This window comes from Prionailurus bengalensis, chromosome B2 (assembly GCF_016509475.1).
Source record: "Prionailurus bengalensis isolate Pbe53 chromosome B2, Fcat_Pben_1.1_paternal_pri, whole genome shotgun sequence".
Classification (NCBI taxonomy): domain Eukaryota; kingdom Metazoa; phylum Chordata; class Mammalia; order Carnivora; family Felidae; genus Prionailurus; species Prionailurus bengalensis.
The window spans coordinates 31,595,405-31,618,199 of NC_057349.1; the positions used below are offsets into that span (position 1 = coordinate 31,595,405).

The 22,795-nt window shown below is 56.1% G+C and overlaps 1 protein-coding gene across 6 annotated transcripts in view; it reads right to left on the bottom strand.

Annotated features, from left to right (window-relative positions):
• Positions 1 to 276: 276 nt before the first annotated feature.
• Positions 277 to 22,795, bottom strand: part of COL11A2 (collagen type XI alpha 2 chain) — a 29,029-nt gene continuing 6,510 nt past the window's right edge. Inside the window, exons 6-66 of one of the 6 annotated variants that reach the window (XM_043591118.1) lie at positions 22,456 to 22,533; positions 21,736 to 21,798; positions 20,882 to 21,061; positions 18,692 to 18,751; positions 18,548 to 18,589; positions 18,259 to 18,321; positions 17,833 to 17,907; positions 17,273 to 17,359; positions 16,985 to 17,041; positions 16,761 to 16,814; positions 16,620 to 16,673; positions 16,468 to 16,521; positions 16,246 to 16,299; positions 15,999 to 16,052; positions 15,876 to 15,920; positions 15,700 to 15,753; positions 15,223 to 15,267; positions 14,994 to 15,047; positions 14,760 to 14,804; positions 14,569 to 14,622; positions 14,278 to 14,322; positions 13,987 to 14,040; positions 13,817 to 13,861; positions 13,536 to 13,589; positions 13,112 to 13,219; positions 11,980 to 12,033; positions 11,631 to 11,684; positions 11,489 to 11,533; positions 11,350 to 11,403; positions 11,179 to 11,223; positions 10,994 to 11,047; positions 10,845 to 10,898; positions 10,571 to 10,624; positions 10,048 to 10,155; positions 9,810 to 9,899; positions 9,553 to 9,606; positions 9,210 to 9,317; positions 8,964 to 9,071; positions 8,768 to 8,821; positions 8,609 to 8,662; positions 8,317 to 8,424; positions 8,073 to 8,126; positions 7,802 to 7,855; positions 7,528 to 7,581; positions 7,315 to 7,368; positions 6,863 to 6,970; positions 6,410 to 6,463; positions 6,172 to 6,225; positions 5,982 to 6,035; positions 5,358 to 5,411; positions 4,984 to 5,091; positions 4,820 to 4,873; positions 4,609 to 4,662; positions 4,235 to 4,342; positions 4,045 to 4,098; positions 3,699 to 3,734; positions 3,460 to 3,513; positions 3,081 to 3,348; positions 2,276 to 2,388; positions 1,699 to 1,905; positions 277 to 988 (exon numbers count right to left, since the gene is read on the bottom strand). In XM_043591118.1, the coding sequence (XP_043447053.1) occupies positions 848 to 988; positions 1,699 to 1,905; positions 2,276 to 2,388; positions 3,081 to 3,348; positions 3,460 to 3,513; positions 3,699 to 3,734; positions 4,045 to 4,098; positions 4,235 to 4,342; positions 4,609 to 4,662; positions 4,820 to 4,873; positions 4,984 to 5,091; positions 5,358 to 5,411; positions 5,982 to 6,035; positions 6,172 to 6,225; positions 6,410 to 6,463; positions 6,863 to 6,970; positions 7,315 to 7,368; positions 7,528 to 7,581; positions 7,802 to 7,855; positions 8,073 to 8,126; positions 8,317 to 8,424; positions 8,609 to 8,662; positions 8,768 to 8,821; positions 8,964 to 9,071; positions 9,210 to 9,317; positions 9,553 to 9,606; positions 9,810 to 9,899; positions 10,048 to 10,155; positions 10,571 to 10,624; positions 10,845 to 10,898; positions 10,994 to 11,047; positions 11,179 to 11,223; positions 11,350 to 11,403; positions 11,489 to 11,533; positions 11,631 to 11,684; positions 11,980 to 12,033; positions 13,112 to 13,219; positions 13,536 to 13,589; positions 13,817 to 13,861; positions 13,987 to 14,040; positions 14,278 to 14,322; positions 14,569 to 14,622; positions 14,760 to 14,804; positions 14,994 to 15,047; positions 15,223 to 15,267; positions 15,700 to 15,753; positions 15,876 to 15,920; positions 15,999 to 16,052; positions 16,246 to 16,299; positions 16,468 to 16,521; positions 16,620 to 16,673; positions 16,761 to 16,814; positions 16,985 to 17,041; positions 17,273 to 17,359; positions 17,833 to 17,907; positions 18,259 to 18,321; positions 18,548 to 18,589; positions 18,692 to 18,751; positions 20,882 to 21,061; positions 21,736 to 21,798; positions 22,456 to 22,533 (4,413 nt within the window). In that variant the 3' untranslated portion in view covers positions 277 to 847. Of the gene's footprint in view, positions 989 to 1,698; positions 1,906 to 2,275; positions 2,389 to 3,080; positions 3,349 to 3,459; positions 3,514 to 3,698; positions 3,735 to 4,044; positions 4,099 to 4,234; positions 4,343 to 4,608; positions 4,663 to 4,819; positions 4,874 to 4,983; positions 5,092 to 5,357; positions 5,412 to 5,981; positions 6,036 to 6,171; positions 6,226 to 6,409; positions 6,464 to 6,862; positions 6,971 to 7,314; positions 7,369 to 7,527; positions 7,582 to 7,801; positions 7,856 to 8,072; positions 8,127 to 8,316; positions 8,425 to 8,608; positions 8,663 to 8,767; positions 8,822 to 8,963; positions 9,072 to 9,209; positions 9,318 to 9,552; positions 9,607 to 9,809; positions 9,900 to 10,047; positions 10,156 to 10,570; positions 10,625 to 10,844; positions 10,899 to 10,993; positions 11,048 to 11,178; positions 11,224 to 11,349; positions 11,404 to 11,488; positions 11,534 to 11,630; positions 11,685 to 11,979; positions 12,034 to 13,111; positions 13,220 to 13,535; positions 13,590 to 13,816; positions 13,862 to 13,986; positions 14,041 to 14,277; positions 14,323 to 14,568; positions 14,623 to 14,759; positions 14,805 to 14,993; positions 15,048 to 15,222; positions 15,268 to 15,699; positions 15,754 to 15,875; positions 15,921 to 15,998; positions 16,053 to 16,245; positions 16,300 to 16,467; positions 16,522 to 16,619; positions 16,674 to 16,760; positions 16,815 to 16,984; positions 17,042 to 17,272; positions 17,360 to 17,832; positions 17,908 to 18,258; positions 18,322 to 18,547; positions 18,590 to 18,691; positions 18,752 to 20,881; positions 21,062 to 21,735; positions 21,799 to 22,043; positions 22,296 to 22,455; positions 22,534 to 22,795 lie in introns of those variants that run through there. The other 5 variants (XM_043591117.1, XM_043591119.1, XM_043591120.1 and 2 more) reach the window with 5 other exon arrangements.

Genomic DNA, 22,795 nt, shown 5'->3' on the forward strand with positions numbered 1-22,795 from the left:
CAGGCTGGCGGTGGAACACTCAGCGGGCTGAGTCGTGGCCATTTACCAGCTGATGAGGAAGAAGCATTTCGATATTTCAACAGAGCTGAATACAGGCCCTGCACTCACCCCTCACTCTTCTGTTTCGCCCCTGGGGGCTCGGCCTGCTCCCCAAGTAGCAGGCGGTTCCTGCAAGCCCCAGACCAAGTGAGAGACAGCCGGTGTGGGGGTCAGGGAGCCAAACACCCGGTAGGGGGAGATGAGAAAGCCCCACACTGGACAGAGAGAGTCAGACCCTGAGGCAAAGGAGACCATATATTCCAACATTCACAGTGGGTGCTACAGGCGGGCTGTGAGGGAGGTGGGGTTTGGCCTGAAAACCTCCCCCCACAGTCACTGAGGAAAGCCCTGAGGCAAGGAGGAGGGTGCCGGGGCTCACCCCTGGAGAGCCCTGTCTCCAAAGTCCGCTGATTTTTGTTGGCATCTCTCTATCTTGTTTGTTCTTTTGTTTTCCACTCTTTAAATAATTAATATAATTACTTTTAAATACAAAATACACAGTGTCCTTTCTCTTCTCTTCTGCTTGTTTGGGGTGATTGGGAGGTGCGTTTTAAATAAGGGTCTCGGCTGTCCAACGGGTCACAGGCTCCAAGTGGGAGGACCAAGAGCCCCAGATGCCACCCCTCCCCTGGGGCGTCCCGGCACCCGCTTCACCCCTCCCCTGGTCTGCCCCTGGCTGGGGGCTCCCAGTGCCCTGGCCCGAAGCCACCTAGATGGTGAGGAGCCCTCTCGGGAGGTGGCACAGAGCTGATGCTGTGGGATTCCAGGTGGGCCTGGTTTCAACGGACAGGGTCAGACAGAGGAGGACCTAGCCCATGAAGCAGACAGGCCCCAGCAGCACCCCTCCCCGCTTCGGGGGGGCCCCCAGGTCTGAGAAGGAGGCGTCCAGCACTGGTAGCTGCTCCAGCACAGGTGTTCGCACCTCCAGCACCGTGCGGCCTTGCTGTGTCTTGAGGGGGGAGACGGGACAGAGGGAGCAGTGAGCATGGTGGAGGCATGCACACGCCCCATGGGTCCCCCAGCCTCAGGCCTGAGCGCCCCTAGCTGCTATTCCCCCAGTCCCTGTCACATGATCCAACTTGCTAGATTTTCTTCTTCAAATTTCTTCCAGAGCATCAGGATTGGGAACGTGTGCGCGTATCTGTACTCCTGAACGAGTCTGTGCAGCCTTGGGTTTGTCCTTGAGATTGTCTACGTGTGGTGGTTGTATGAGTCTGTGGGACTCCATAGGGATGTGTAAACACGTGTCCGTGGCGTAATTGTGTGATAATATCTGACATGATTCCACATGTTGTGTGTCCCCGTGTGACCCTGTCCAGACAATTCTGGGGATGTATGTACAGACGATGGGTGTCTGGGTCCTCCTGTGCCTTCCTGGGATGGGTGATTTGCACCCCCGTGTGCCTCTGGTGGGCAGCCTGTGTAAACGAGTGCACGAGCCTGCACGACTCACTCTGGGTGATGCTGGTGTGTGCGTGCAGGTGAACCCCACCTTCCATCCTTTCTACCCCGCCCCCCATCGTCCCCGTCTGAGCTCCCTCAGGCATATCTGACACCGAGAAGCTGGACTCCTCCTGCTCTTCCTGGTGCCTCTGCCCAAAAGATCTTCCCCCAGCCTGACTCTGGGATCCACCCCCACCCAGCTCTTCTGGTTCCCACCTGACAGCCGTCTCTGAATTCCTTGACGTAGGGGCTGGTCTCCAGGCTCAGCTCATCCTCGTTGGCCCCCCGGAGCTTCAGGGGACCATCTCGGGCCATCCCAGAGCACGGGTAGGAGACATCCTGGTGGGCTGAGACGCTGAGCAGCCGCAGGAAGGTGAGCTGGACCACACCTACCGGGGAGCCTTCTGAGTCCACGTAAGAGAACTGGCAGGAGAGAGGGCCACAGTCAGGGGCAGACAGAGACGGGCTTGCGGGGCATCTACAGACGCAGGGTAGCTGGGCCACGGTCAGGGGCAGGGAATGGGTGGGCAGAAAGGGCTGGGGGAGAAATGAGGGGCCAGAGTGGGGGCCAGGGACTGACTGAGGGTAAATAAGAGGCAAACTTTGTCTTGGGTTGTCAAGGGAAGGAGACACAGTGAGCGGCAGAGGGCCGGTGAGAAGGAAAGAGTCAAGGAAAGAAGCGGCAGCAGGCTCCACAGGGGTGAGGGTGCTTGTCACATAAACCTAGAAACCACTAGGCCCTGACTGGGCCATGCTATGGGGCAGGGATGAGCAGTCAGGCGCCAGCTCTCACTTGTGTGACATCATCCCGGGGCGTCACACATGTTTCCCCTCCTGCTGTAAAGTTGCAGAAAACCCGGAAGGCGTCCCGAGCACAGCCCTGGTTGGGGTCGACCCAGTACTCTCCTGTTGGGTGAGGGAGAAGGAAGGATCAGCGCCCCAACAGGTGGGACCCAAGGTGCTCCTTGCCTCCCTTCCCACTTCTCCCCCGATGCTGCTCCAAACCCCAGCACTCCCTCCCATGTCCTCCCCCCTTGACCTCCTCCCCACATGCTTCCCTCATGACCTCACCACCATGCCCTCCCTCCTTGACCTCCCTCCCATGACCTTCCCCCCATACCCTCCCCACCATGCCCTCCCCACCATGCCCTCAGTCTCCTCCTCCCATTCTCCCCCAGAGCCCCACACCACCACCCACCCTTCTTCACATTCCATCATCGCTTACACCCCTGCCCGTCTGTGGCACCCCTCCCCCCAGCAGCACCCCCAGGCTCCCAACGGAGGAGGCAGGAGCGCTGACCCTCACGGGGATACAACACGTGATTGTAGATTCGCACACACGGCCATCCGTGTAAATGCGAGCACATGTGTACACATGTGTATGTTTGTCGCTTCCCATAGGCAGCAGGCTGATGATGAGCTGCCGTGCACTGGGAGGACCAGATCAACCGGGAAATAGGGAAATACTTCTGACCTAGTTGGCAAAGAGCTGCCCCTCAGCGCTCACCCCCACCCCACACCTTCCCCAAGAACCCCCTCCATCCATTCTGCTTTTCAAGCCCACACTGTTATTTTTGTTTCCTGAGGCCGGCACTGACCATCAGGCAGCTCCGGGTGGCAGAGCTTCAGGTCCTGGCAGGTGCGAGCGGGGCTGTCCTGGGTCCCTGTCGGCCGCCTCATCTGCTCAATCTCCTCCCGCAGGGAGTCCAGTGAGCCAAAGATCTCCTCCAGCCCCCCAGCACTGCCCGGAGCCCCCCCAGCCGGTATGGCCTCATCCTCTTGCATCAGGCGGCTTCCGTCCACCGAGCGCCGAGTCTTTTTGGGCATCTGGATGGGCAGGGGCTGGATCACCTCGCCCGGGGGGCCCTGGGTGGAGAGACAGATGGAAAGGGTGACAGGCAAAGTCGATATGAGGGTGAAATGGAGAAACACTGGGACAGAGAGGGACAGAGAAGCAAGCCCTGGCTTGTAACTTACCGGGTGTCCCGGAGGACCCTGGACGCCCTTCTCTCCCTTGGGTCCAGCTGGGCCCTGCCAAAGGAGTAGATAGGTCATGGAAGGGTCAAGAGGTCAAGCATGTGATCAGGGTCACAGAAGGGTCAGTCTCCAGGCCAGGGAGGAACTCCACTGGAGGGAGCACATTTGCCCCGGAGAGAAAGTGTCAAGTCCAGCTGGGGGAAGGGGGCAGAGCTCAGAGCTGGCTGGGGGTCACTCACTGTGGCTCCTTTGGCTCCTTTGGGGCCAGCAGGTCCCTGTGAAATGAGGTTACAAGACAGAGATGGTCAGCACAGGGGACGGTTGGGATATGGAGGAATGGAGATGCAAAGTCATGAGTCCACAGACCCTGGCTTTACCGCAGGAGGGGCAGGCGTGAGGGAACACGGGGACATTTGGGAGGCCCCGAAAGGACGGGGAAGGAAATGCTGCAGATGTAAGGACATATGGAGGACCCTGGGACCTATGCTGGTTAGGCTGGTGGTTGCCATGGAAGCCATTGGGGGATTATGGAGGGGGGAGCAGTGGGGTTTAAGGGATTTTGTGAGGAACAGATGGGGTACTCACGGGGAGGCCAGGGGGCCCTCCAGGACCAATAGGCCCAGACGCTCCTGGAATACCCTAGGAAGGAGAGGGGCGTGGTTCAACTGGGTCCTCCTCCACACCCCCTCCCTCACCCCTTTCTCCACCTCCACCCTCACCCCCAACACGAATCCCCACACTCATCCTCCCAGACCTTTCAGGACCATGTCCTCACCGTCTCTCCCTTCTGTCCAGCGGAGCCCTGGGGGCCAGGAAGTCCCCGATCACCCTTCTCTCCCTGCTCCCCAGGGGGCCCGATCAGTCCGATGAGACCTGGGTGACCCTGGAGAAGGGACAAGTGGTCAGGGGGGTGCAGAGAGGAGACACGTGGATGCAGAAGAAGGAGCCCATGGGGGTGAGAGCGCAGAAGGCAAGAGAGACTTAGGCACAGGGTCTGACAGAACAGGGCCTGTGAACGGTCATCACTGGGTAAGGACCCCCAGAGATGGTGCTGGAGCCCTGAAGCATAGTGGTGGGCACTCAGGGTCCCCCTAGGCTTCAAGGGTGAGGGTGAGGGGAGATACTTGGCCACATATCTGTGTCACTCACTTTCTCTCCCTTGGCTCCGACATCACCCCGGAGGCCAGGAAGCCCAGGAGGTCCCTGTGGGGAGACAGGAAGTCACTCTCTCCAGGGAGGGGTGGGACCAGGCCCTCCCACCACCACTTCCCACTTCCTCCAGGGCTTCAGCTGGATTCCCCCTGCCCCAGGGAACCAGCATCCTCACCCCGACCCACCCCACTAATCCACAGTCACTCACCACAGGACCTGGAGGTCCAGCCTGGCCTGGGGCCCCAGGACGGCCTTGCTGACCCTGTAGATTCAAGGAGGCCACAGAGGTGAGGAAAAGTGTCCCCACACAGGTACCCCTCAAGGCCCCTCACCCCTCCTACCCCAGCCAAGCCTTTCCATTCCATTACTCACCACTGAGCCTGGGAGACCTCTTAACCCATCAGGACCAGGTTTCCCTGCTGGGCCTGCAGGGCCCACGGGGCCTGTCTTCCCTGGGGCACCTACAGCTCCAGGATCCCCCTGAAACACATACAAGGAGTGAGCCTTAAAGGGCAGAGGAAGGGAGTGTGGGTGGTGGTAGGGGGTCCAAGGCGGACTGGATGAAGCAGAGAGGAGGGGCCAAACCCCAGGAGCCCCTTGAGCAGGAGTAAGTATAAGGAACGGAACCCCCATCTGAACAAGAGGCTCAACATAGAGGAGGTCACACAGGGTAGACATCTAGAGAGAGGAGTCTGAGGAACCAGAGGTGCCAGGAGACGGAGGGAATATTCCAGCCTCTCCCTTACCTTGGCCCCCTTCTCTCCTTGCCGCCCCTCAGGACCAGGTGTGCCAGCGGGACCCTGCAGATGGATACAGGAAGGAAAAGTCGGTGAGGTAGTGAATAGCCAGGCTCAGCCGCTTTCTCCTCCCTGTCCTACTGGGCTCCAGCGAGCATGCGCGCACACTCACACACACACTTGGGCGTGCACAGACGCGGTCACTGAAGCTGAGCCACAGACAAGCTGGTACAGCTGCACCCGTTGTTAAAATACCGAGTAGTTCTGTGCATCTCGCAAAAAGCCCCTTGCCCACACACCATCTGGTGCCCCACCTCCTGCCCCAGCAACTAGAGGGTTAATCTTTGGCCTAGCAGGGGCCCTCCAGGAAAGCTAGCCCCTTCCTCCAGTGTCTGTTCTGATCAGTTGGTGAATACCACCGCCCCTGGCAAGAATATATATAGCAAAACCCAAGAACAGACACATTCAGTTATACACAGACACTTAAAAATACAAATGTTCACACACATGTGCACCCCACCCAAGGACAGCCTAGATCCCAAGCACCTCCCTGCCCATCCCATGTGTTACTGTCCCATCCTCTATCCACCCTAAGGACCGCCCCACAAGTTCCCAGGTGTCCACCTCACTTACCCGCTTCCCAAGTGGTCCAGGGGGTCCATTCTCCCCAGTGGGACCAGGGGATCCCTATGGAGGGAGGAGTAGGGGTAAATGAGTGGTTAGCCTCCAGCCAGTGGACCCCTCAGGAGTAGGGCATAAAAAGGGGGCAATGGGCCTGAAGGCTTGGGCTCCATGGTAGAGGGAGGGGTCACTGGTCACTCACAGGCTGTCCTGGCTCGCCATCCTCTCCTCGGTCACCCTTTGCACCATCCTGGCCCTGCAGGGATGAACCAAGGTCAAGGGTTTCCCCAACCCGGCTGGCATCAGCCCAAAACTGCTAATCCTCCCATCCCTCCACCTGCCCTGCCCCGCCCCCAGCTTCTCACACTCAAAACGCATCAGCCACATGGAGGCTCCATACAGAAGCCCACCCTCTTTCCCCCCTTTCTCTGAGGACTCACCCGAGGGCCACCTTCTCCAGGAGGGCCAGGATCACCAGGAAAACCAACAGGACCCTAGTCCAGAAAAGAACAGGGCAAGGTCACAACCCCCTAAGCCTACCCAGAGCCAACACAGACCCCCACGGGCACATGTGACACCCTCCCTCTCTACAGGCAAGGCCCGCCTGCACCCCTTGAGAAGATGGTCTCCTGCACCCACTTTTCTCACCTCATGCACTTTATGCCTTCTAATGCTTTCAGGGAATTAATTAGAAGGCATCTCTCACTTTCTGTCTCTGGATTCCAGACCCCATACATCCCTCCCAGATCTCATTCCCAGAGACTTCCGCCCAAGTACTCCCCCCATCCTTGGGCTCTCCCCACTCCAAGACCCTCCCACTCATACACACCCATATTCCCAGGTCTCTCATTCCCAAGACCCTCCTCCCAGCCCTGCCCCCCTGCCAAACTCACAGGGTTCCCTTTGGGGCCATCATCACCGGTGGGGCCTTTAGGCCCTGGTGGTCCGGCCTCTCCTGGCTGCCCCGATTCTCCTTTCTCCCCACGCTCCCCACGTGGGCCCTGGAAGATGAATGGAGGGTACAGATGGTCCCAAAGGGGTCTTGAAGATCAAGGATGCAGCCCCTGCTTCCAAAACACCTTCAGCCTCCCCTCTGTCCCCTCAGTGACAGCAGGATGCACACAGAAAGTCAAGCCCACAGGGAATCATCTGGTCCCTCTTCCCTTCAAAGAAAGAGTGTGGGGCTCACTCAGACCCAGGGGTCCAATCTCCCTGAGTATGGGGAGCACAGGCTCCTGGGCTGTAGAAGAGCTCCAGCTCTAGCAGATCACACATCGGGGGTGGGGCGCTGAGGTTGAGGAAGGTGATGGGGATTAGGGAGCAAGGCCTCAGAGCTTTCATTCACCTTGACACCTGGCTCGCCCTGGACCCCTGGAGATCCTGATTCTCCTGGCTCCCCCTGAAAGAAAACTGGGGTCAAACACCTCCTTCTCCCCCAAAATCCTGCTATTCCCCCCCATCTCATTTTCTTTTGCCACCCCCAACCAAAACTAACAGACGATCCAACCCTCATACCCCCGCCAAGGCGAGTCCATTCATTCACCCCCTTCCCAGTTACCTTCTCTCCAGGGGGACCCAGGTTCCCAACACCTCCCGGGGGACCTTGCGGACCCTGAAAGAGGAACAGAAGTTAGGGTAACTGCTTAAGGAAGGAGGTACCATTCCAGGGACAGAGCCTGGATGAGCTCCCCAAGGCGCAGTGAGACAGTGGGAGGCCTTCCAGGCCAGAGGCTTCTCTCGGCAGCTGAGGTGAGACTAGAGTTTATAGTCTGAGGAAAGGGAGGCAGGACTGGCCACGTTGATCTGAAGGGACAGAGGCTAAGAGGACTCACATCAGCTCCATTGGGTCCAGCTGGGCCTCGAGGTCCTGGGGGGCCCGGAGGTCCCTGGGGAAAGCAGATAGGGCAGAGATGGGGAGGGAAGAGAAAGAGCATTAGGCACACAGAAATGGCCAGGGGCTGGGTGAGGCAGACATCCTGGGGGTGGCAGGGGACAGGGACAACCCTACCAGGGAGCAGGGGCATCGGTGGCAGTGGGGTGTTGGGGCCGCTAGATGGGGGGGGTGACTAGTAGGTGGGCTTAGGGCTAGGGGGTCACACTCACCATAGGGCCCACATCTCCTGTTTCTCCTTTCTCCCCCGAGGGGCCTGGCAAACCCTGTGTGGGGGTACACAGCACGTGCCCAGATGACCAACCCCCTAGAGCACAGCTCCAGGTAGACAGTGCCCTTCCCTCCAATCCCACACGCCCCCTAGTCCTCAGCAGCAGGGGATGGTGGGGGTCTGGGGCAGACATCAGACCCATCCTGACCCCACCTCTCAGCCCCTGCCTCTACCTTCCAACTAACCTGTAGGCCAATGGGTCCCGGGGGCCCATTGAATCCTCTTGTTCCTTCATCGCCTTTGGCTCCAAAGTGTCCCTGGGGTCCCCGAGCTCCGGGCTCCCCATCTGCTCCCTGAGGTGGAGAGAGGGCAGGGACAAGGACACAGAGATGGTCATGGGTCAGGTGTTCTCTATTCACAAACTCCACACTGAGCTGGGCACCAGGCCCAGAGCCCCCACAGGGCAAAGCGGAACTGAGGGCAGACTAGAGGCTGCCAGTGCCCCTGGTGGGGGCAGACAGGGCATCAGTCACTCACCGCTGCTCCAGGTTGCCCCACGGGACCAATGGGCCCAGGGGGTCCAGGAGGGCCCTGCAGGGGAAAAGGAGAGTCAAAGACACCAAAGACAGGAATAGAGACCAGGTGGAAATGAGGCTAAAGGTCAGAGGTCAGAAGTCAAAAGTCATGGCCACTTACATGTTCACCCTTATTCCCTTTAGTGCCCTTCTGTCCAGGGTCTCCCACCTCACCCTGCAGGGAGAAGGCAGGTGAGATATTAGAGAAAGGACCTGGATGAGGCAGGGAGGTTAAGACAGGAAAGGGGATGGGAAGTATGCCCAGATCATCGATCTCATCTGGAAAGATTGGGTCCAGGGTCTGTGGGTTCCCACACCTTGTCTCCATCCTCTCCTGCCACGCCTGGGGGTCCAGCGGGACCAGGAAGCCCCACAGGGCCCTGCACCCCATCTCGGCCAGTTGGACCAATGGGGCCCTTCTCACCCTGTAGGAAATGAAGAAAGGAGTCATGACCCGGAATCATCACCTTCAAACACCCTCACAGGAAACCCTACAGAGCCCAGCAGCTCACAGCTCACAGACCCCTCCCCAGTGTGTGTCTCCCCAGGGACCCCACACTCACCGGGACACCTTTCTCTCCTGCAGCTCCAGGGGGACCCTGTGGGCCAGGGCGCCCTGGGGGGCCAATGGGTCCCCCTGATCCTGCTGCACCTCGTTCCCCAGGGGAGCCCTGAAACAGGAAATGGAGTCAGACCCCAAAGGAGGAGACCACAGCCCACCCACACCAGAGGATCCCTGACCATGGTTCCCAGGAGAATAGTCCAAAATTGGATGCACTATGGCTGACCCTAGGCTTCCTCTGCCCAGTCCCACAGTCTTGCCTAGATCCAGATGCCACTCTTCATCCTTCCACACCCACTCTTTCCTGGGCCCTCCCTCCTGTCCCCCAGGGTCCCCAGACTCACTGCAGGGCCAGGAGGACCAGCCGGACCTTCGTTTCCCTTCAAACCCGGTCCACCCTATGAACCAGAGATTTAGAGCAACAGATGTGAGACGGGAGGGTGGGACACAACAAGAATGAGGGTCCAAGAGACATGCAGGGAAGGATGAAAGTCGAGGGGGGGCAGGCTCAGAGAAATGGGAGTGGGGTGACACTGAGGGATGCCAGGACAGCGGTAACTTTTCTCAGGCAGTGCGGCTGGGAGATTGGGTTCACACTCACAGCAATGCCCGGGAGGCCTCTCTCTCCTGGGAACCCCCTCAGACCAGCAGGTCCATCCTTCCCTGGGGCTCCTGGGGGACCAGGGTCACCCTAAAATGAAACAAAAAGTGATGAGCCACAGCCATGCTACCAGATTGGACAGAGAGATTTCTGGCCTTTCTCAAATCCCCAATTAGCTGTTCCCTTCAGCACCCAACCCTGGCCCCCCAAATTCCCCTCTGCCTGGCCCTTTACCGACCTTTGTTCCTTCTTTTCCAGATGTTCCAGTCAGTCCCTGCTCTCCAGGGGGCCCTGGGGGTCCTGGGTGACCTCTCTCCCCCATGGGCCCAGTTTCTCCTGCTGCTCCCTGGGAAAGAGACAGAAAGACTCCATCTCAGACCCTCTGCCCATCTCCCTGCCCAAACAGGCCACCCTGGCCACCCTGAAATAACCCCTCTGGAACCCTTTTAGCTGTGCCCCAAAGCTACTGGGAGACTCCTAGGGCTCTGCTAGGCTACTGCGCTGGTGTTAACTCCCCAGTTTGGAGTAACCACACCACTTGTGTCCCCACTGGGGAACTGCCCCTTTGAGGCTCAAGAAGATGAGAACCGGCCCAGGAACCAGACTGAAGCTGGGGTCCCTGCTCCAAATCCCAGCCCCGGTGGGGTGGGGGGCAGGTCAGGCAAAGCAGGGGCTGGGGCATGTGATTGGAAAAAGGGACAAAAGGGGCAGAAAGACTAACTCCAGGGTCTGGGGTCCATTCCCTCAGAGGGCAGACATACCTGAGGTCCTACCACCCCTGGAGGGCCAGGGGGGCCAGTCTTCCCTTGGAAACCCTGAGAGAGGAACAGGAGAGAACAGTCAAAGCATATCAGGCATGGACACTGTGGGATGGACCCCAGGTTCCCAGAGGAACGGCAGGGTCACCACCAGGCCCTTGGCCATGGGTCTGAGCAGCACCAGGTTGATCTCTACTCTGCCAGAAGAACCTCCCTGGTGGGCCTGCCAGACAGCTCTGGAAGTTGAAGGTCTCAGGAGGCCAGGGGCATCACTTACCACTTCTCCTCTCTGGCCTGGGTGTCCTGGAAGCCCATCCTTCCCAGGGGGACCCTGGAAGGGGTTCAGATGTCAGGTGAACTCTGAGCTGGGAAGGAGGATGGAGAAGAAGGATTCACAGAACCAAGGCAGGTCAGAGGTCAGCTTACCGGAGGTCCTTTGGGGCCAGGAAATCCATTGGGGCCTTGAGGTCCAGGGAGACCCTAGAGACAGAGCTGGGTTGAATCAGGAGAATGGGCAGGGGATCCAGATTCCCCCCTGGGGTGAGAGGGCATGGGCTCCACTCAAGCTCCCTGGGGAGCATTAGGGATCAGGAGACTCAAACCACACTCACCCTTTCTCCAGGGGGCCCATGGGGGCCATCACCACCTGATGTTCCCTGTGGGGGGAAAGAGGGTCAGAGAGCAAGAGGAGCTGCTTTCTAGCTATCCTGGAAGTCATAGGAGTCAACGGGGAGCTGGGCTAAGGGCCAGATGGTGGATGGAGCCCTGCCAAGACCACTAACCTTAGCTCCAGACTTCCCCGTGGCACCTCGGGGTCCCCGCTGACCCCGTGGACCCTAGAGAGAGGGGAGGGGAGTTGTCAGAAGAATCCCAAAGCACCTCTTTGGATCTTGAGCCACATGTCTGCCCCCCTGCACTCACCGTGGGGCCCCGCTCTCCCCGAGGCCCTGATTTCCCTGACAGGCCCTGGTAGGAAGGAAGCAGAGACACCACATCACCCAGGGCATGACTCCCCCAACAGAGCAGCTCTGCCCTCTACACCCTCTCCCTTCCCCCAGCTTACCCGGGCTCCCTTCTCTCCACTGGCGCCAGGAAAACCAGGAAATCCCAGGGAGCCCTGGTGAGGGTAGAGAAGGAGAAAATTGAAAAGTCATAAAAAGGGAGGACCTAGAAGAGTCAATAGGGGGTCAGAACTGGTGACAGAGGCAGCAGGAAGGGAGGACTATGCTCTGCCAATAACTAGGTGTCCTTGGGTAAACCCCTGCTGCTCTCTGGCCCTCTGTTCCCCCATCTGTGGAATGGGGGTGGACTAAATTCACTCTAGGGTCCCCCACTGCTCTGTCAGTCTGTACTTCCTGGAATCAGGGGTCAGAGAAGGGAAGAGGAAGGTCACAAAAGGGGCATCATATCACCTTGGGACCCTGGCGTCCAGGGTAGCCAGGCAGACCAGGAACACCCAGCTTGCCCTGTGGAGAGATAGGGAGCAGTCAGGAGCAAGAGGAGCCACAGATACCACTCCATCCCTGCCCCCAAGAGACCCCAAGCCCCAGAGACAGGAGCCAGCCCCTACCCGGCAAGGCTCCCCAGCAAACCTCCAGCCCCTGACCCCTCATCTCCTGTTCCACAGGCTGCCTGGCTTTTGTAATCTCTCCTTCCTGAGAGTAGATTTTCCCCAACTCTGGTGGTGGGATCTCACCCCTTCTGTGTCTTTAAATCTGCAGTTCCATCAAGTTCCTCAGGACTGTGATCTAGCCCCTGCCTACCCTTCAACCTCAGTTCCCTTTGCCCAGTGCACACTTCTACTCCATCAAGACCAGTCCCCCTGCAGGCCCGCACACACCACACTCAGGAACGCCTCTGCCCCCACCCATGCTCTGCATCACCCCTAATCCCCCTGACATGCACCCCTTCCTCCTGATGCTTCAGGGCCCACCTTGCCCAGACAACTGTGAAGCAGAGGCTGGGAGCAGGGATTCTACAGCCTGACTGCCTGGGTTCAAACCCAGGCTATGCCCCTCACTGGCTGTGTGACTAACAAGCATCTTAACCTCTTGGTGCCTCATTGAAAGCTCTCCGCAACACAGGGCTGTAGTGGAGCCTGCCTTGCAGGACTGATACGACAAGCAGGTGGGGTGTTGGCACTCGGTGAGTGAGGGCTTGCTGGAGTTAGCTCTGAAGGTCTAGCTCACCTCCTCTTTGACTCTCCCTTCTTGGAATTTCTCCTGCTCTGAGTCCAGACACATTTTCACTCTGCCTTGCACCCATATACCTTATGCCAGCCTCATGCCTTGTCCTCACCTCTATGTCATGTAAATTCTCATGACAGGAACTTTTCCTTGACTTCATATACATCGTCACCCTCACCCCTAACTGTCAGCAGCCAGGAGGAGCCTTCTACAGAGAGGTGAATAATTAATGGTCTTCAAATGACTAACTGACTCCAACTATTGGCACCCTAAAGTCGATCCTGATCCTAGTGCCCAGGCCTTCATCCCCTCCATGTCCCTAGAGCATGTAGGCACAGACTCCCTCATCCCCGGTCACCTTCTCGCCCATGAGCCCAGGGGGGCCAGGGTCTCCAGTGGGTCCAGTACGTCCCTTTGGTCCCTCAGGACCATCTTCTCCCCTGGAACCAGGAACTCCAACCTCTCCCTGGGTAAGAGGATTGAAGAGGCAAGTGTCAGGGACTGGGGGTATGGGCTGGGCTCCAAGAGGAGAGGTAGGCCTCGGTGAGGCTGAGTAGGGTCCCAGAGCTACTGCAGGACAGGGAAAGGGAGAGTGCTGTGATCTTCGGGCTGGTGGGACTCAGCTGTAGGGTTGTCATTCTGCGGGGGGGCAGGCTTTAAGGGGAAAAGACCACTGGATGGGGACTCTGTGGTTTCAGGAAATAGGCTAGTGATTGGGGGCTCCAAAATGGAGGAGGATCAGGACTTAGGACTGGGGGGCCAGTGTGTGGGCTTCTACTCACCCTGTCACCTTTCACACCCATGTCCCCTTTGAACCCGGGAAAGCCATCCTCGCCCTGAGAAAAAGGGGGGTGAGAACTCATCAGCGATGATGTGGAAGGGGGGGGGGGGTCAGGAGGTAAAATGGAGCATTTTAGAAAATATGGGTGTAAGGGTGGATTTCAGAGCTGGAAAGCAGCACAGGGCAGGCTGGAGGACAGGAAGCAGGGGAAGAGCTGGACCAAAGGGGTGGTGCTGGGCAGAATGGAGGGAGGTGCTGGGAAGCTGGAGGCATGCTGCTCACCTTTTCACCCTTATGGCCCTTCAGACCACGAATTCCATCCACACCCTAGAATTAGAAGGGAGATAGAGGCAGGGAGATCAGGGATGGAGGTTGGGAAGGATTGAGCTCCTGAGATCCCAGCTGCCTCCCCCAACCATAGTGCTTTATTTCCCAGCCTGGTTGTCCATTACCTTGACACCTCGAGGTCCCGGATATCCTAGAGGACCCTGAGGTCCAGATGGACCCTGGAAGAAGAAAGAGAGATACCTGTAAAGGGGTCTCAGGGTGTGACTTATGGAGGCCTTGGGGGGTGGAAGAAATGGAAGAGACAACATTGGAATCTGGATAGGGATACAAGGCATGGGACCAAGAATACTTGAGCCACACGTGAATGATAAACCAAGGAAATTCCAAGGATTTTGAGGCCCCAGAGTCTGGGTAGAAACTCCTCCAGGGATGAAAGCAGGCATGGACAATCTCACCTGGTTTCCTTTGGTTCCAGGGGGACCTTCCTTCCCAGGGTGACCCTGCAGGTAAAGGAAGGAGAATGTGACATCTGGCCACTGTTACCTTCCCTGCACCCCTTCCTTCACTTCTTTAGCCCAGCTTTCCCTTGTGACCCTAATGAAGCCTAGTGACCATGGGCAGGCACCACCAGTGACCTCCTGGTGTAAGGAACACACTATGTAGATAGTCACCAAAGGCACTTGGAGGTCATTCACTGGGGTGGAGGGTCATGTGGAATTTGGATTAAGAGGTAGGGACCCACTCACCGGAGGTCCATCTGAGCCAGGCATGCCAGGGAGCCCTGGTTTCCCTCGGGGACCCTGCAGGAAGACAATGAGGCTCAGGGTCACCAGTGGGATCAGGTCACACCATGGCTGAAGCCCCAGCCACACATTTAAGGCTCTCCCTACACCTCCCCCGGTGTATCTCCTGTCCCCCAAATCACTTAGTCACTTACCTTCTCTCCATGAGGGCCAATGGCACCCTGGGGCCCAGGGAGACCCTATACAGAGAGAGAGAGGAGTCACAGGAGCCCCGCAGGGGTGGACTACTCTCTCCTATAGCCAGCATCCCCATTCAGAGCATGAGTGGTGAAGGCTTGAGACCTTTAATTTCCATCCAGGGTCTGAACCACTGTGGAAGCCCAGGGGAAGTTGCTAAAGATGGGGAGGGGTTGGACACGACAACTCACCTGGTTTCCAGGAGTGCCCTGTTGTCCAGGAGGTCCTGGCTCTCCCTGGGGTCCCTAGAAACAAGCAACCAGGCAAGGGTCAAAAGAAGATGGTGACAACAAACTTAGGGCCAAGAGCTGAGTCGCAGCAGGGGCAGCAAGAGGGCAAGAACCAGAACCAAGCAGGGAGTCAAAATGGAAACAGGGCCTTGGCTCAGGGCCAGGTGGTGTCTCTGTGCCCATTACTCACCAAGCTCCCTTTAGGACCATGGGGACCATCCATGCCTCGGACTCCCTGAAACATGAGAGGGGCGTGAGCAGGCTGGAAGATGGGGCCAGGGCCCTGGAAGGACCTGTGGTTTCTGAGAGGCCCGGTCATTCCAGAGGGTGGGACAGGGCAGCCTGACATCGGTCAGACCTCCAATTCATCCCAAACCTAAGCAAACATAGCCAGCCCAGATCCACAGGGCGTAGGTCTATGGGTCTGTGGGTTTGTGGGGTTTTGTTTTTCTTCAGAATTTTTTTTAAGCTACCCTCAGAGCCTTTAGTACAGTGCACCATATGGCCCTGTAAGAGCACCTGGGAGTAAAGGCTGGAGCAGAGCTGGGGGCTGGGGGGGGAGGGAGAGGGAACCAGAAGTGTGGGAGGAAGAGGCAGCTAGAAAGGTTGGAGAGTTGGAAAGGTCAGGGGGTGAGGTCAGGGTCAGAAGTCAGGGATAGTCACATACCGGGGGTCCAGGAATACCAGGTGGGCCTTTGGGGCCAAGGAGACCTCGAGGTCCCTGCAATCAGGTGAGGGGAAGATATGGCATGTGTGGGCGAGAGGTAATGTGTCTCCTTCATGCCCATGCCGCTCCCCTGACATCCCCAGAGACCCCCCTCACCCAAACCCCTAGACACTCACTGATTCTCCAGGCAGTCCCCGAGGCCCAATCTCCCCATCGTCTCCCTGGAGGTGGAAGACATGATGTAGCAGCCTCACCTTCCCCACTTCTCCCATACTGACCCCTCCCCTAGCAATACTTACCCGCTCTCCATCCTCACCAGGGGGGCCAGGAAGGCCCTGGGCACCAGTATCACCCTGGAAAATGGGGGAAGAGATAAAAGGGGCCTCAGAACCCCCAATTCAGGCAGATACTGACCCTCTTTAATTAACCAATCAGTTTCACCCATTGAGTTCCTCCTGGGACCCTCTTGCCTTGAGATCCCTACCTCCCCACCCCTCCATGGAAGGTCTACCCCTCGTCACAATGCACTACCCCCAATATACTCACCCTATGTCCCTTCTCCCCAGGTAGCCCTGGGAGTCCATCAAAACCTCGGTCACCCTAGGGGAAGAGGGCAGCCCAAGTGAGGTCCCAGCCCTTTACCCACCCTACCCATCCCTACTTTGTCATGAGTGTCGCTTCATGGGGAAACCTGGGGAATTCAGTAATCCCCAGAGCTTAGATAGTGCTAGAAGCCACAGACATCAGACAGGGACCCATACTTGTTACCTTCACTCCTGGTTCTCCAGGCATCCCTCGAGCTCCATCAGCACCTGCTCGGCCCTGGGATGCAAAGGAAGTGTCAGAGCAAGCAGAGGCACATTCCTTCACACTTTGTGTGTGCCCTCTCTCCCACCCACACCCACCACACCCCCACTCACCCTTCGCCCAGCCTTGCCAGGAGGGCCTGTGAGGCCTTGAGGTCCTCTGGGGCCCTGGTGAGGAAGAGTCAGGGGCAGGGTTAAGGGCATAGACAGAAAGGGAGGCCCTGGATAGGGGATCAAATGGGTGGGGCTTGTCACCTGAGGTCCTAGGTCTCCAGATTCTCCTTTCAGGCCAGGGCTCCCAGGCTGTCCCTGTGACAGAGAAGAGAGGTGGCTATGTTAAATGATACACCCAACAGTGACTTCAAAGCCCTCCCCCAAATAAGCAAAATAACTTTCAACACGGTCCCTTTCTAGAACTATCCCTACTCCCCCACACACACACACAAAGAACTCCGTACCCCAATACCTCACTCACTCACCAAGGGTCCAGGGCGGCCTGTGTATCCCATGGGGCCAGGGGGTCCTCGGAGCGCCAGCTAGGGAAGCAGGGGACACAGCAGAGCTGAGGAAGAGGTAGCTGGAAACTCCCAACCCCAGTACACCTTCCACCTTCCAAATTTGCACTTCCACTCCTTGTATTCCCCCAAACCTTACTCTCAGCCTCAAACCAACCCAGACCTTACCCTCCTCCACAGTTACTCCAACCTACCCTTCCAATCCATCCTAAAGTCTTCATTTGCCCTCCATGCCCCTCCAGCCTTATTTACCCGTGCTTGCTGCAGAATCGCCTGGGCCTGAGCCTCCTGGGCTGCTACCACAGGGCCCTTGTCACCCCCACCACTGCCAAACCGGAACTGAGGGGCAGAGAGAGAAGAAGGTGTAGGTTCTCTTCCAGGAAACTCATGTGACTCTCCCAACCAGAGGCTTCATCCAGAATTTCTGCCCCATCTCCCAGGTTCGGGGACAGCTCCACCCCATGCCTTCCTCCACTGTCTCCCACAGAAGTTTTCCGGATAATCACATAGAGATTTTCAGAAACTACTCGCATCTTCCTCCCCTACTCTCTGGCTTCTTCCTCTGGGAAAATTCTCCTAGAGTTTTTAGAAGTTCTAGACTTCCTGAAATATAGGATTTTCTGCCCAGTTCTAGATGATCCATGTTTGGTTCCAGGTCATCTAATGAGATCTAGTCCATCCACCTCAAAGATCAATCTCTTTGAGTTGATGGTCTTTAGAGAATCCTCCTTTGCTCTCCTGGTCTTCTGGTTCTTGGTGACAGAACATGATTCCCCTACCTTCCCCATTCCAAAGCCCAGAAGACAACTCACTGGGAGCATGAGCGATGTGCCAGGAGGTCCAGGGGCCCCATCTGATCCAGGGAGCCCTGCTCGGCCAGGGGGGCCCTGGAGTGGGGAGAAAATGAGGATAGGTGATAGTTGGGGAGTGTTAGGGTCCTGGCATCATTGTGAATCCGTCTACAGGATAAATGTAGACTTTTCTAGATCTTTCCTGAACCCTCCCACTCCCACAGAGAAAAATGAGAGTGAGACACCAGATTATTCCCCTCCCCATCCAGAACCTGTCCTCCTTTCTGGGTGTTGGAGAGCACACCAGCCCTTTGTTCATTAATCAATCCGCTAATGAGGAGTTATTGAGCATGGTGCCCCCATTGGGTTCTAGAGGCTCCTCTGCAGCCCTTCCCTCATAACACACACACACACACGTGTGCATGTGCACACACGCTGCTCCCTTACCCTCTCGCCAGGGTCTCCAACTGGGCCTGGGTTGCCCTGGATGCCAGGGGGACCAATCAACCCCTGAGGAACAAATGAGGAGTGGGTCAGGTGTGGGCATTCACATAGAAGAGGGGTATGTGGCTGAAGAGTGGTCTCTATAAAAGAGATTTGAGGATCTGGGAAGCTTTGGAAGGATTCTCCAGAGTTCCAAGAAGGAAGCCTGGTCATATGTGGGGAAGGCAAAGATGATTGTGTAAGTAGGGTCTCTGAGAAAAGAATGGAAGCTAAAGGTCACAGCTAGACTCACCGCAGGGCCTTCTGGGCCAGGAGGCCCCTCCACCAGCATACCCTGTAGAGCCAAAGGTTGAAAGTCAGAGGCTACAGGGCTAGCAACCCACCTCTTTTTCTTCTTCCCCCTTCCTTCAGCTCAGTGATCAACAGACCAACTTACAGGTTCCAGCACTGCAGGTTCCCCCTTCTCTCCCTTCAGCCCCCGGGGTCCACGGGAAGCCTGAAGAAGACACACATGTAACCCCCAGTGGGACCGGTGAGCAGCCAGGACACCAATACTACCCCCATCCTAACTCTTACTTTCTTTCATTCCCAGATCCTCTGGACACCTCCCTAACCCTACCCCCAAAATCTCCCAGCCCTCTCCTAAGACTCCCTCTTCCCAGACCTCCCAAGCCTTCCAAGGAGACCTCAGGGCCCTCCACCTCCCAATTCCCAGCCCCACCTTAGCAAATACACTTCCTCATCTCCCTTAGGACCTCTTTCAGGAAGGTTTTCACCACAACCCTTTCTGGGATTCCAAACCCCCCAACCTCCCCCAAACTCTCTCTGACCCCAGGAATACTTAGAACTTTAAGAAAACATCAACATCCTTACCCTTACCCCAATCCACCAAATAAGAATCTCTCTAAGATTGTGGATTGATTTTATCGGGGTTTGGAGGGAGGGCATGGATCCATATGAGAATCAGATATAATCCATGAAGTCTTTTCCAGAAAAGAAAAGGTGTATGCCTTTGTGCACAGAATTTTTCTTAGAATTTCAAGGGGTTCACAAAGTTCAAAACTCTCCAGGGATTAAACATCCATACTCTAAATAGATTTGGAGATCAGGCCCCCCTGATATGCCAAACTCAGACCTCATAACTGGTTTTTTTGGAAAAATACAGCTCTTGGACTGTTGCTCAAGCCCCAGAGCAGACTCCCCCGGCCCCATTCTTCTCCCAGCAGGGACACTACACCCTTCCTCTGGCCCTCATATATACTCCAAGCCCACCAGTTCTTGCTTTTCTACACTTCTCAGATGTCCACTCCCAACACTAAGGCCAAAACCAAGATAAGGATGGGAAGAATGGAAATCATTCCCCAACACCCCCAACTCTCCCAGCAAAGATCTTCAGAATGTACCCCTCCACCTCCATCTTGCCAAACAGCAATGACCAACTTCTGAACTTTCCCATATCCCAGATCAACCCCAAATTTCCAAAAAGCAGCAAAAGGGAAAGGCAGCAGAGGGTTCAGAGTGGCAATATTAGAGAAGGGAAGTGTGGGATGAGGCAGCAGTATAGAGGAGGCAGCTCTAATTGCAAGGCAAGCAAAAGATGAATGGAGTAGACAGGAAATATCCCAACTGAGAGGGAGTGGTCGAAGACCTGGGAAACAATTAAGGGAGACATTTCAAAGGGACAAACACTTGGAAACAAGAATGATGCCAGGGCCAAGAAAAATTAAACATGGCCAAGATGGCTAGAAAATGAACTCGACAAACAGGAAGTGGTTGGACAGACAGGAAACAGCTAAGAAAAGAGGATCCAGGAAGTGGACCTTCAACAACAACATGGCTACCATGACCAAGAGAAAGAAGAAGTTCACAAAACAGATAAAAAGTGACTCCTGGAAAGGGGATTACGACAATGAAATGTGATTCTTCCAGAAAATACAAACATTGAGGCTAGAACACACAGGAGGTAGCCATGACAAATATCTAGGCCCACAATGGAAACTTTTTGGATTTGGATGACCTGAGACACACAGGAAGTGGCTTATTAGCAGAGGAAAGCTAATGAAGACAGCATGAAAAACTAGAAGCAAAATATAAATAAGTCCCTTTCAGTACAAATTTTCACAGTCACCAAGATGGATGCCATGGCCAGAGAAGACAGGAAAGGGCAGACAGGAAGTGGCTGTAGGTTAGAAAATATGACACAGGAAGTTAGATCATTTGGCAGCAACACGGATAAGAAATTGTTTTTACCAAGAAGAAATGATGGAGACAGACTGAAAACGAACACAAAGTAGGGGCTTAGTGACCAAAAGCTTTCTGAAGTACAGCTTTATTAAGACAGAAAGTGGCCAAGAAAGACAGGAGGTGGCCATAGGATTAAAAAAGAAAGAAAATACCAATTTCCCTGGGAAGAGGAATCCATGAGGAGTCACAAGGCAAGGTATTTGGCAAGAGAAAGCAGAAAGTAATCCTTTCAAGCTACATATACAACTTATATGAACAGAAAATGGCAAATCATCAATGGGAAGTAGCTTGCAGCCAACAGACAAGAATCAAAAACAACAGGAAGCGATTCTTAGAGCTACCACTGGAGGTCAAGAATGCAAGAGGAGCTCCTTTCACTTACGGCTCCCGAGTGGGCTGTCTCCGCAGACAGGGCAGGGCCAAGCTCCGTCTCCTCACGATAATCGTCCCCATAGCCATATGTGTAATCGTAGGGCCCTGCTGGGGGGTCTGTGCCACCCTCCCCATAGTCCTCTGTCAGGAACCTGTCGGCTGTGGAGGGGACCTGGAGATCTGTCTGCTCCTTCCCGGGGATGGGGAGGGAGAGGGGTAGATGGGGGCATTAGGGCTGAGAGGAGGTTTTCCCTGGACCCGAGGGTGTGGCAACTTCTAGCCTTAAAGGATTCTGAGGGTAACTGGGACTGGAGTTTTTCCCCCAAGAAGAGCAAGGGAAGTGGTTGCACAGAAAGGGGATGGCCATCAAAGACCCAAAATGAGGAGGGATGCCCCAAAAATGGGCCTGGTGGGAAGAAATGATAAATTACAAGAAGAAAGAAGGATGGCCGGAGGGCTGGACACAGAGTAAACAGTCCATAGAGACAATGGTAGACAAAGGATTCCAGAGAACAAAGAAATGGATGGAAAAACTGAGACAAGAGAAAATGTGACAGCACTGGACAGAAAGTGACTCCTGGGAAGAGAAATACAATACAGAAAATAAAACTTTTTGACATCAACATGGAGAGGTTACTCCAGAATCAAAGAATGGAAGGAGACATGGACACTGAAGAAAAATGGCTATACTTAGAAAGACAAGCAGACCAATAGGTCTGGAGTGACTGGAAGGCCACAAATGGACGTGACAAAGAACCCTCCGGCCAGAGGAATGGCTGATTCACCAAGATGACATGGGGCAAGGGGGGTGGGTCACAGATGCCCACTGCCCCCAGCGGGGGTTAGGGTTGGGGATGAAGTTACCTCCTCATGGGGTGGCAAAGGGCTTGGTTCCAGCGTTCCTTCCTCTCCACCTGGGGTGGGATCCTAACCCCAAGGGGAAGGGGAAGAGTAGCATGGGGTGGGAAAGGAAAGAGAAAGGTTAGTGGGAAAGGAGGCAAAGCAGCACCTTGTCCCCCCACCCCCTCACCCCGTGGGCAATGTCTGTCTGTGCTGGGGGGTGGGGGTTATCTCAGATCTTGCAGCCCCTTCGGAGGGGGGACAGTTTGGGGAGAGTGAATCTCCGAGGTCATAGAGGTTTGGGGGCACAGATCTGGATGCCCCAGCTCTACCTGCCGGTAACCGCTTCCTCTGGTCCTGGGGGGGGCCCGGGCAGTGGGGGGAGCTGCCCGCCGAGCTGGGCGTCGGAAGGGGGGAGGCTGGCCCCGTGCTTGGCCAGAACCTCCAATTCGAGATGGCCTCCGGCCTGGTGAGGGGGGCGCCTGCCGGGCTGCTGACCTCTTGGCAGGTGGGGTAGGCTTTCTGGGAGGGGTCCGACGCCCCCTGGGGGAAGGGAGCGCCCTGCGGTTGGGGCTCGGTGGCCTCTGCAGCAGAGAGACATGGAAGGGGGCAGTGAGGAAACTCCTATAATCTAAATATATAATGTCTCTTCCCATATGTTAAGAGGGGAGGAAGGTGTCATAGGAGATGTTTGCAAGGGGTGGCAGGAGGAAGGGGAGAACTGATGGGGTCCCTCAAGTTTACCTGATAATCAGGGGTCGTCCCTGTAGTCATCTCATCGTAATAGGGGGTCTCGTAGTCATAGAAGAAAGACTCAGTGGGCTGGGGTTCGGGAAGGGGCAGTGGGAATAGTAGGAAGAGGTAGAGGTGCAAGAGTGAGGAGAGGGAAATGAGATAGTGTGGGAGTTTGGAAAAGGGTAGGAGTTGAGGATGAAAGGAGAGGCCAGGGGGTCAGGAGAAGATGGGGAGAGGTGGGAAGGGGGGGTGGATCCCACATGTGGGACAGAAGCAGAGACATGATTAAGAGATTGACCATCTAAACTTCAGACCACTGACCCCAGATCATATCTCACCCCTAACCATC